At 51.4% G+C, this 11775-nt stretch overlaps 1 protein-coding gene across 1 annotated transcript in view; it reads right to left on the minus strand.

Annotated features, from left to right (window-relative positions):
* Window positions 1-552, minus strand: part of LOC309548369 (uncharacterized protein) — a gene marked incomplete at its 3' end in the record, with an annotated part of 923844 nt that extends 923292 nt beyond the window's left edge. Inside the window, 1 exon segment of the mRNA XM_082248307.1 lies at window positions 5-552. Within this exon segment, the coding sequence (XP_082104433.1) occupies window positions 5-510 (506 nt within the window). The 5' untranslated portion in view covers window positions 511-552.
* Window positions 553-11775: the final 11223 nt, after the last annotated feature.

The raw sequence follows: 11775 nt of genomic DNA on the forward strand, positions 1-11775 counted from the left end.
TGACCTCCCTCTAAAAGCTTTGTTACATTCAGAACACTGATATGGCTTTTCCCCACTATGAGTCCTCTGGTGTAAAATAAGAGTTGCCTTCATTGCAAACATTTTGTCACATTCAGAACACTGATATGGCTTTTCTCCAGTGTGAACCCTCTGGTGTCTTAAAAGTTTAATTTTGAGTGTAAAAACTTTGCTACACTCAGGACATTGAAATGGCTTCTCTCCGGTGTGAACCATCTGGTGTGTAATAAGGTTTACCTTCTGTGTAAAAGCTTTGCCACATTCAGAACATTGATATGGCTTCTCTCCAGTGTGGATCTTCTTGTGTGTGATAAGACTTGTTTTCTCTGTAAAAAATTTGTTACACTCAGAACACTGATATGGCTTCTCTCCGGTGTGAACCTTCTGGTGTTTTAAAAGCTTTGACTGGACTGCAAAAACTTTGTTACACTCAAAACATTGAAATGGCTTGTCTCCAGTGTGAATCTTCTGGTGTCTGTTAAGATGAGACATCTGTTTAAAAGATTTTTTACATTCCGAACATTGATATGGTTTCTCTCCAGTGTGAATCCTCTGGTGTGTGATAAGAATGTGTTTCTCTGTAAAAGCCTTGTGACATTCAGAACACTGATATGGCTTCTCTAAATTATGACATTTTTGGTGTCGAAGAAGGCTTAATTTACCTGCAAAAGCTTTGTCACATTCAAGGCACAGATAAGGCTTCTTTCCAGTGTGAACCCTCTGGTGTGAGATAAGATATTGCTTCCGTGCGAAATCTTTATCACATTTAGAGCACTGATATGGCTTCTCTCCAGTGTGAATCCTCTCATGCATAACAAGCGCTGACTTAAATGTAAAAGATTTTTCACATTCAGAGCACTGATATGGCTTCTCTCCTTGGTGACCCTTCTGGTGTCTGATAACCTTTGCTTCCATTTTAAAACTCTTGTCACGTTACAAAACAGATATATCTTCTCTCCTATGTGACTTCTCTTTAGTATACATAGGTGTGACTTTACTGTAAAAACATTGTGACTCCTTTCCTGTTGACCTTTTAGGCTGGATCAATGTTAAAGGGCAACCACGACATTTAGAGCACTGATATGGCTTATGTCCAGTGTGAATCCTCCAGTGATCTGTAGTAAAGCTCTTAAGTATCTCAGAAGACCCATATGACTCGTCTCCAATGTGACTTTGTTGTGCTTACGGAGAACAACAATCACCCGTCAACCCACCTGTACGGAGATAAATAAAATATAAATAAATGAAAAGCCAAAAGTATCCAAAGATGACGAAATTAAAGTTGACTCTTCTGTTTTATCTTTCCTTATTAAATACTAGACATTAAGCCTGGCTGACTGAGCGGCTCTCGCTTATCTCTTTTTTCTAACAACGCGAGAGCCGCATGATGTAGCCAGCTCTGCGCATAGCGTCCCTGTTTCCCTAGCAACAGAGACACGCGCAGAACTGACCGAGCGGCTCTCGCGTGCGAGCGCGTGCCCGCGCTAACCCGCCGCTTCGAGAGTTTTGGCCGGCCGCCCGACTGGGGTGTATGTAGGATATTCTATATTAATAAAATGCAAGTGTCTCTGCGTCCGTCCCTGTGTCCATGTGATTGCGCATGTGCCCCACGGACAGCTGTTGGGACTGGGGCGGGCACCATGTCAGGGGCCCCAGAAGTAAGTCACACTGACCTGTGTAGGATGGGGAGCTCGTCGGTGTCGGAGACCAGTTCCCCGGTGTTGGGGGTCACCCCGATAATGGTGCTCTTCAGGGAAGTTCCTCTGAGCAGGTGGCTCCGGACCAGATCCATATTCCCTGGAGAGTCTACACTCACCCGCATGCTGGAGCCGGGCAGGAGCAACCCGTCATGGGTCAGGAGAAGAGGCAGGCGCCGGGGGATCTAGATAGAGCCGCTAGAGGCCATGACCGGCCACACACACAATCCGCACACCGACTGACTGACCGAACTCACTGACAGCTCCGAGTCCGGGCAAAGAGCAGCAAGAATACAACTACGGAGAGCGGCCGGAGACAAATCATTTCCGCCTGAGTAAACCACTGCCATCTACTGGCCAACTGTGAGTATTACAACTGGTAATTCACCTCACAGGGCTGAGGACAGAAATCACCTCATCATATATTGTGATATCCTACATACACCCCATTATAATCCCCTCATTATATACATACACCCCAGTATCATCACCTCATCAGATATCCTGATGATACTGGGGTGTATAGTATATGATGAGGTGATAATACTGGGGTGTATGTAGGATATCACAATATATGATAAGGTGATTTCTGTCCTCAGCCCTGTGAGGTGAATTACCAGTTGTAATACTCACAGTTGGCCAGTAGATGGCGGTGGTTTCCACACTCCTCTCCTGTACATACCGCTCACTGTCATATCCTCCACACTCCTCTCCTGTACATTCTGCTCACTGTCATACCCTCCACACTCCTCTCCTGTACATTCCGCTCACTGTCATATCCTCCACACTCCTCTCCTGTACATACCACCCACTGTCATACCCCCCCCCCACACTCCTCTCCTGTACATACCGCTCACTGTCATACCCTCCACACTCCTCTCCTGTACATACTGCCCACTGTCATACCCTCCACACTCCTCTCCTGTACATACCGCCCACTGTCATACCCCCCCCCACACTCCTCTCCTGTACATACCGCTCACTGTCATACCCTTCACACTCCTCTCCTGTACATACTGCCCACTGTCATACCCTCAACACTCCTCTCCTGTACATACCGCCAACTGTCATATCCTCCACACTCCTCTCCTATGTAAAGGAGAATAGTGTGGAGGGTATGACAGTGAGCGGTATGTACAGGAGAGGAGTGTGGGGGGGGGGGGGTTATGACAGTGGGCGGTATGTACAGGAGAGGAGTGTGGAGGGTATGACAGTGAGCGGTATGTACAGGAGAGGAGTGTAGAGGGTATGACAGTGGGCAGTATGTAAAGGAGAGGAGTGTGGGGGGGGGTATGACAGTGGGCGGTATGTACAGGAGAGGAGTGTGGAGGATATGACTGTGAGCAGTATGTACAGGAGAGGAGTATGGAGGGTATGACAGTGAGCGGTATGTACAGGAGAGGAGTGTGGAGGGTATGACAGTGGGCGGTATGTACAGGAGAGGAATGTGGAGGCTATGACAGTGAGCGGTATGTACAGGAGAGGAGTGTGGAGGATATGACAGTGAGCGGTATGTACAGGAGAGGAGTGTGGAGGGTATGACAGTGGGCGGTATGTACAGGAGAGGAGTGTGGAGGATATGACAGTGGGCGGTATGTAAAGGAGAAGAGGATGGAAGATATGACAGTGGGCAGGATGTACAAGAGAGGAGTGTGGAGGGTATGACAGTGGGCGGTATGTACAGGAGAGGAGTGTGGAGGATATGACAGTGAGCGGTATGTACAGGAGAGGAGTGTGGAGGATATGACAGTGGGCAGTATGTACAGGAGAGGAGTGTGGAGGGTATGACAGTGGGCGGTATGTACAGGAGAGGAGTGTGGAGGGTATGACAGTGGGCGGTATGTACAGGAGAGGAGTGTGGAGGGCATGAGAGTGAGCGGTATGTACAGGAGAGGGGTGTGGAGGGTATGACAGTGAGCAGTATGTACAGGAGAGTAGTGTGGAGGATATGACAGTGAGCTGTATGTACAGGAGAGGAGTGTGGAGGATATGACAGTGGGCGGTATGTACTGGAGAGGAGTGTGGAGGGTATGACAGTGGGCGGTATGTATGGGAGAAGAGGATGAAAGATATGACAGTGGGCAGTATGTACAGGAGAGAAGTGTGGAGGGTATGAAAGTGGGCGGTATGTACAGGAGAGGAGTGTGGAGGGTATGACAGTGGGCGATATGTATGGGAGAAGAGGATGGAAGATATAACAGTGGGCAGTATGTACAGGAGAGGAGTGTGGAGCATATGACAGTGAGCGGTATGTACAGGAGATGAGTGTGGAGGGTATGACAGTGAGCGGTATGTACAGGAGATGAGTGTGGAGGGTGTGACAGTGAGCGGTATGTATAGGAGAGGAGTGTGGAGGGTATGAAAGTGGGCGGTATGTACAGGAGAGGAGTGTGGAGGATAGGACAGTGAGCGGTATGTACAGGAGATGAGTGTGGAGGGTATGACAGTGAGCGGTATGTACAGGAGAGGAGTGTGGAGGAGATGACAGTGGCCGGTATATACAGGAGAGGAGTGTGGAGGATAGGACAGTGAGCAGTATGTACAGGAGAGGAGTATGGAGGGTATGACAGTGAGCGGTATGTACAGGAGAGGAGTGTGGAGGGTAGGACAGTGGGCGGTATGTACAGGAGAGGAATGTGGAGGGTATGACAGTGAGCGGTATGTACAGGAGAGGAGTGTGGAGGATATGACAGTGGGCGGTATTTAAAGGAGAAGAGGATGGAAGATATGACAGTGGGCAAGATGTACAGGAGAGGAGTGTGGAGGGTATGACAGTGGGCGGTATGTACAGGAGAGGAGTGTGGAGGGTAGGACAGTGGGCGGTATGTACAGGAGAGGAATGTGGAGGGTATGACAGTGAGTCGGTATGTACAGGAGAGGAGTGTGGAGGATATGACAGTGGGCGGTATTTAAAGGAGAAGAGGATGGAAGATATGACAGTGGGCAAGATGTACAGGAGAGGAGTGTGGAGGGTATGACAGTGGGCGGTATGTACAGGAGAGGAGTGTGGAGGGTATGACAGTGGGCGGTATGTACAGGAGAGGGGTGTGGAGGGTATGACAGTGAGCAGTATGTACAGGAGAGGAGTGTGGAGGATATGACAGTGAGCGGTATGTACAGGAGATGAGTGTGGAGGGTGTGACAGTGAGCGGTATGTATAGGAGAGGAGTGTGGAGGGTATGAAAGTGGGCGGTATGTACAGGAGAGGAGTGTGGAGGAGATGACAGTGGGCGGTATATACAGGAGAGGAGTGTGGAGGATAGGACAGTGAGCGGTATGTACAGGAGATGAGTGTGGAGGGTATGACAGTGAGCGGTATGTACAGGAGAGGAGTGTGGAGGAGATGACAGTGGGCGGTATATACAGGAGAGGAGTGTGGAGGATAGGACAGTGGGTGGTATGTACGGGAGAGGAGTGTGGAGGGTATGACAGTGGGCGGTATGTACAGGAGAGGAGTGTAGAGGGTATGACAGTGAGCAGTATGTACAGGAGAGGAGTGTGGAGGGTATGACAGTGGGCGGAATGTACAGGAGAGGAGTGTAGAGGGTATGACAATGGGCAGTATGTACAGGAGAGGAGTGTGGAGGGTATGACAGTGGGCGGTATATACAGGAGAGGAGTGTGGAGGATAGGACAGTGAGCGGTATGTACAGGAGATGAGTGTGGAGGGTATGACAGTGGGCGGTATGTACAGGAGAGGAGTGTGGAGGAGATGACAGTGGGCGGTATATACAGGAGAGGAGTGTGGAGGATAGGACAGTGGGTGGTATGTACGGGAGAGGAGTGTGGAGGGTATGACAGTGGGCGGTATGTACAGGAGAGGAGTGTAGAGGGTATGACAGTGAGCAGTATGTACAGGAGAGGAGTGTGGAGGGTATGACAGTGGGCGGAATGTACAGGAGAGGAGTGTAGAGGGTATGACAATGGGCAGTATGTACAGGAGAGGGGTGTGGAGGGTATGACAGTGGGCAGTATGTACAGGAGAGGAGTGTGGAGGATATGACAGTGAGCGGTATGTACAGGAGAGGAGTGTGGAGGGTATGACAGTGGGCGGTATGTACAGGAGAGGAGTGTGGAGGGTATGACAGTGGGCGGTATGTACAGGAGAGGAGTGTGGAGGATATGACAGTGGGCGGTATGTACAGGAGAGGAGTGTGGAGGATATGACAGTGGGCGGTATGTACAGGAGAGGAGTGTGGAGGGTATGACAGTGGACGGTATGTACAGGAGAGGAGTGTGGAGGATATGACAGTGAGCGGTATGTACAGGAGAGGAGTGTGGAGGATATGACAGTGGGCGGTATGTACAGGAGAGGAGTGTGGAGGATATGACAGTGAGCGGTATGTACAGGAGAGGAGTGTGGAGGGTATGACAGTGGGCAGTATGTACAGGAGAGGAGTGTGGAGGGTATGACAGTGGGCAGTATGTACAGGAGAGGAGTGTGGAGGGTATGACAGTAAGCGGTATGTACAGGAGAGGAGTGTGGAGGATATGACAGTGGGCAGTATGTACAGGAGAGGAGTGTGGAGGACATGACAGTGGGCGGTATGTACAGGAGAGGAGTGTGGAGGATATGAAAGTGGGCGGTATGTACAGGAGAGGAGTGTGGAGGGTATGACAGTGAGGGGTATGTACAGGAGAGGAGTGTGGGGGGTATGACAGTGGGCGGTATGTACAGGAGAGGAGTGTGGAGGGTATGACAGTGGGCAGTATGAACAGGAGAGGAGTGTGGAGGATATGACAGTGAGCGGTATGTACAGGAGAGGAGTGTGGAGGATATGACAGTGGGCGGTATGTACAGGAGAGGAGTGTGGAGGGTATGACAGTGAGCGGTATGTACAGGAGAGGAGTGTGGAGGGTATGACAGTGGATGGTATGTACAGGAGAGGAGTGTGGAGGGTATGACAGTGAGCGGTATGTACAGGAGAGGAGTGTAGAGGATATGACAGTGGGCGGTATGTACAGGAGAGGAGTGTGGAGGGTATGACAGTGGGAGTATGTAAAGGAGAGGAGTGTGGAGGGTATGACAGTGGGCGGTATGTACAGGAGAGGAGTGTGGAGGGTATGACAGTGGGCGGAATGTACAGGAGAGGAGTGTGGAGGGTATGACAGTGGGAGTATGTAAAGGAGAGGAGTGTGGAGGGTATGACAGTGGGCGGTATGTACAGGAGAGGAGTGTAGAGGGTATGACAGTGGGCGGTATGTACAGGAGAGGAGTGTGGAGGGTATGACAGTGAGCGGTATGTACAGGAGAGGAGTGTGGAGGGTATGACAGTGGGCGGTATGTACAGGAGAGGAGTGTGCAGGGTATGACAGTGGGCGGTATGTACAGGAGAGGAGTGTGGAGGGTATGACAGTGGGCGGTATGTACAGGAGAGGAGTGTGGAGGATATGACAGTGGGCAGTATGTACAGGAGAGGAGTGTGGAGGATATGACAGTGAGCGGTATGTACAGGAGAGGAGTGTGGATGGTATGACAGTGGGCGGTATGTACAGGAGAGGAGTGTGGAGGGTATGACAGTGAGCGGTATGTACAGGAGAGGAGTGTGGAAGATATGACAGTGGGCGGTATGTACAGGAGAGGAGTGTGGAGGATATGACAGTGGGCGGTATGTACAGGAGAGGAGTGTGGAGGGTATGACAGTGGGCGGTATGTACAGGAGAGGAGTGTGGAGGATATGAAAGTGGGCGGTATGTACAGGAGAGGAGTGTGGAGGGTATGACAGTGGGCAGTATGTACAGGAGAGGAGTGTGGAGGGTATGACAGTGGGCAGTATGTACAGGAGAGGAGTGTGGAGGGTATGACAGTGGGCAGTATGTACAGGAGAGGAGTGTGGAGGGTATGACAGTGAGCGGTATGTACAGGAGAGGAGTGTTGAGGATATGACAGTGAGCGGTATGTACAGGAGAGGAGTGTGGAGGGTATGACAGTGAGCGGTATGTACAGGACAGGAGTGTGGAAGATATGACAGTGGGCGGTATGTACAGGAGAGGAGTGTGAGGGTATGACAGTGGGCAGTATGTACAGGAGAGGAGTGTGGAGGGTATGACAGTGGGCAGTATGTACAGGAGAGGAGTGTGGAAGGTATGAAAGTGGGCGGTATGTACAGGAGAGGAGTGTGGAGGGTATGACAGTAAGCGGTATGTACAGGAGAGGAGAGTGGAGGATATGACAGTGGGCAGTATGTACAGGAGAGGAGTGTGGAAGGTATGACAGTGGGCGGTATGTACAGGAGAGGAGTGTGGAGGGTATGACAGTAAGCGGTATGTACAGGAGAGGAGTGTGGAGGGTATGACAGTGGGCGGTATGTACAGGAGAGAAGTGTAGAGGATATGACAGTGGGCGGTATGTACAGGAGAGGAGTGTGGAGGATATGAAAGTGGGCGGTATGTACAGGAGAGGAGTGTGGAGGGTATGACAGTGGGCAGTATGTACAGGAGAGGAGTGTGGAGGGTATGACAGTGGGCGTTATGTACAGGAGAGGAGTGTGGAGGGTATGACAGTGAGCGGTATGTACAGGAGAGGAGTGTGGAGGATATGACAGTGGGCGGTATGTACAGGAGAGGAGTGTGGAGGGTATGACAGTGGGCGGTATGTACAGGAGAGGAGTGTGGGGGGTATGACAGTGAGCGGTATGTACAGGAGAGGAGTGTGGAGGATATGACAGTGAGCGGTATGTACAGGAGAGGAGTGTGGAGGATATGACAGTGTGCGGTATGTACAGGAGAGGAGTGTGGAGGGTATGACAGTGAGCGGTATGTACAGGAGAGGAGTGTGGAGGGTATGACAGTGGGCGGTATGTACAGGAGAGGAGTGTGGAGGGTATGACAGTGGGTGGTATGTACAGGAGAGGAGTGTGGAGGATATGACAGTGAGCGGTATGTACAGGAGAGGAGTGTGGAGGGTATGACAGTGAGCAGTATGTACAGGAGAGGAGTGTGGAGGGTATGACAGTGGGCAGTAAGTACAGGAGAGGAGTGTGGAGGATATAACAGTGGGCGGTATGTACAGGAGAGGAGTGTGGAGGGTATGACAGTGGGCGGTATGTACAGGAGAGGAGTGTGGAGGGTATGACAGTGGGCGGTATGTACAGGAGAGGAGTGTGGGGGGTATGACAGTGAGCGGTATGTACAGGAGAGGAGTGTGGAGGATATGACAGTGAGCGGTATGTACAGGAGAGGAGTGTGGAGGATATGACAGTGTGCGGTATGTACAGGAGAGGAGTGTGGAGGGTATGACAGTGAGCGGTATGTACAGGAGAGGAGTGTGGAGGGTATGACAGTGGGCGGTATGTACAGGAGAGGAGTGTGGAGGGTATGACAGTGGGTGGTATGTACAGGAGAGGAGTGTGGAGGATATGACAGTGAGCGGTATGTACAGGAGAGGAGTGTGGAGGGTATGACAGTGAGCAGTATGTACAGGAGAGGAGTGTGGAGGGTATGACAGTGGGCAGTAAGTACAGGAGAGGAGTGTGGAGGATATAACAGTGGGCGGTATGTACAGGAGAGGAGTGTGGAGGGTATGACAGTGGGCGGTATGTACAGGAGAGGAGTGTGGAGGTTATAACAGTGAGCAGTATGTACAGGAGAGGAGTGTGGAGGATATGACAGTGGGCGATATGTACAGGAGAGGAGTGTGGATGGTATAACAGTGAGCGGTATGTACAGGAGAAGAGTGTGGAGGGTATGACAGTGGGCAGTATGTACAGGAGAGGAGTGTGGAGGGTATGACAGTGAGCGGTATGCACAGGAGAGGAGTGTGGAGGGTATGACAGTGGGCGGTATGTACAGGAGAGGAGTGTGGAGGGTATGACAGTAGGCGGTATGTACAGGAGAGGAGTGTGGAGGGTATGACAGTGGGCGGTATGTACAGGAGAGGAGTGTGGAGGGTATGACAGTGAGCGGTATGTACAGGAGAGGAGTGTGGAGGGTATGACAGTGAGCGGTATGTACAGGAGAGGAGTGTGGAGGGTATGACAGTGAGCGGTATGTACAGGAGAGGAGTGTGGAGGGTATGACAGTGGGCAGTATGTACAGGAGAGGAGTGTGGAGGGTATGACAGTGAGCGGTATGTACAGGAGAGGAGTGTGGAGGGTATGACAGTGGGCAGTATGTACAGGAGAGGAGTGTGGAGGGTATGACAGTGGGCAGTATGTACAGGAGAGGAGTGTGGAGGGTATGACAGTGAGCGGTATGTACAGGAGAGGAGTGTGGAGGGTATGACAGTGGGCAGTATGTACAGGAGAGGAGTGTGGAGGGTATGACAGTGAGCGGTATGTACAGGAGAAGAGTGTGGAGGGTATGACAGTGAGCGGTATGTACAGGAGAGGAGTGTGGAGGGTATGACAGTGGGCAGTATGTACAGGAGAGGAGTGTGGAGGGTATGACAGTGGGCAGTAAGTACAGGAGAGGAGTGTGGAGGATATGACAGTGGGCGATATGTACAGGAGAGGAGTGTGGAGGATATGACAGTGGGCGGAATGTACAGGAGAGGAGTGTGGAGGATATGACAGTGGGCGGAATGTACAGGAGAGGAGTGTGGAGGGTATGACAGTGAGCGGTATGTACAGGAGAGGAGTGTGGAGGATATGACAGTGGGCGGAATGTACAGGAGAGGAGTGTGGAGGGTATGACAGTGAGCGGTATGTACAGGAGAAGAGTGTGGAGGGTATGACAGTGGGCAGTATGTACAGGAGAGGAGTGTGGAGGGTATGACAGTGGGCGGTATGTACAGGAGAGGAGTGTGGAGAATATGACAGTGTGCGGTATGTACAGGAGAGGAGTGTGGAGAATATAACAGTGGGCGGTATGTACAGGAGAGGAGTGTGGAGGATATGACAGTGGGCGGTATGTACAGGAGAGGAGTGTGGAAGGTATGACAGTGGGCGGTATGTACAGGAGAAGAGTGTGGAGAATATGACAGTGTGCGGTATGTATAGGAGAGGAGTGTGGAGAATATAACAGTGGGCGGTATGTACAGGAGAGGAGTGTGGAGGATATGACAGTGAGCGGTATGTACAGGAGAGGAGTGTGGAGGGTATGACAGTGAGCGGTATGTACAGGAGAGGAGTGTGGAGGGAACGACAGTGGGCGGTATGTACAGGAGAGGAGTGTGGAGGATATGACAGTGAGCGGTATGTACAGGAGAGGAGTGTGGAGGGTATGACAGTGGGCGGTATGTACAGGAGAGGAGTGTGGAGGGAACGACAGTGGGCGGTATGTACAGGAGAGGAGTGTGGAGGATATGACAGTGAGCAGTATGTACAGGAGAGGAGTGTGGAGGATATGACAGTGAGTGGTAGGTACAGGAGAGGAGTGTGGAGGATATGACAGTGGGCGGTATGTACAGGAGAGGAGTGTGGAGGATATGACAGTGAGCGGTATGTACAGGAGAGGAGTGTGGAGGGTATGACAGTGGGCGGTATGTACAGGAGAGGAGTGTGGAGGGTATGACAGTGAGTGGTAGGTACAGGAGAGGAGTGTGGAGGATATGACAGTGGGCAGTATGTACAGGAGAGGAGTGTGGAGGGAACGACAGTGGGCGGTATGTACAGGAGAGGAGTGTGGGGGATACGACAGTGAGCGGTATGTACAGAAGAGGAGTGTGGAGGGAACGACAGTGGGCGGTATGTACAGGAGAGGAGTGTGGAGGGTATGACAGTGAGCGGTATGTACAGGAGAGGAGTGTGGGGGATACGACAGTGAGCGGTATGTACAGGAGAGGAGTGTGGAGGATATGACAGTGGGCGGTATGTACAGGAGAGGAGTGTGGAGGATATGACAGTGGGCGGTATGTACAGTAGAGGAGTGTGGAGGGTATGACAGTGAGCGGTATGTACAGGAGAGGAGTGTGGGGGATACGACAGTGAGCGGTATGTACAGTAGAGGAGTGTGGAGGGTATGACAGTGAGCGGTATGTACAGGAGAGGAGTGTGGAGGGTATGACAGTGGGCGGTATGTACAGGAGAGGAGTGTGGAGGGTATGACAGTGGGCGGTATGTACAGGAGAGGAGTGTGGAGGGTATGACAGTGAGCAGTATGTACAGGAGAGGAGTGTGGA

The sequence above is a fragment of the Pelophylax lessonae genome (assembly GCF_965119305.1).
Source record: "Pelophylax lessonae genome assembly, chromosome: 2".
Classification (NCBI taxonomy): Eukaryota; Metazoa; Chordata; class Amphibia; order Anura; family Ranidae; genus Pelophylax; species Pelophylax lessonae.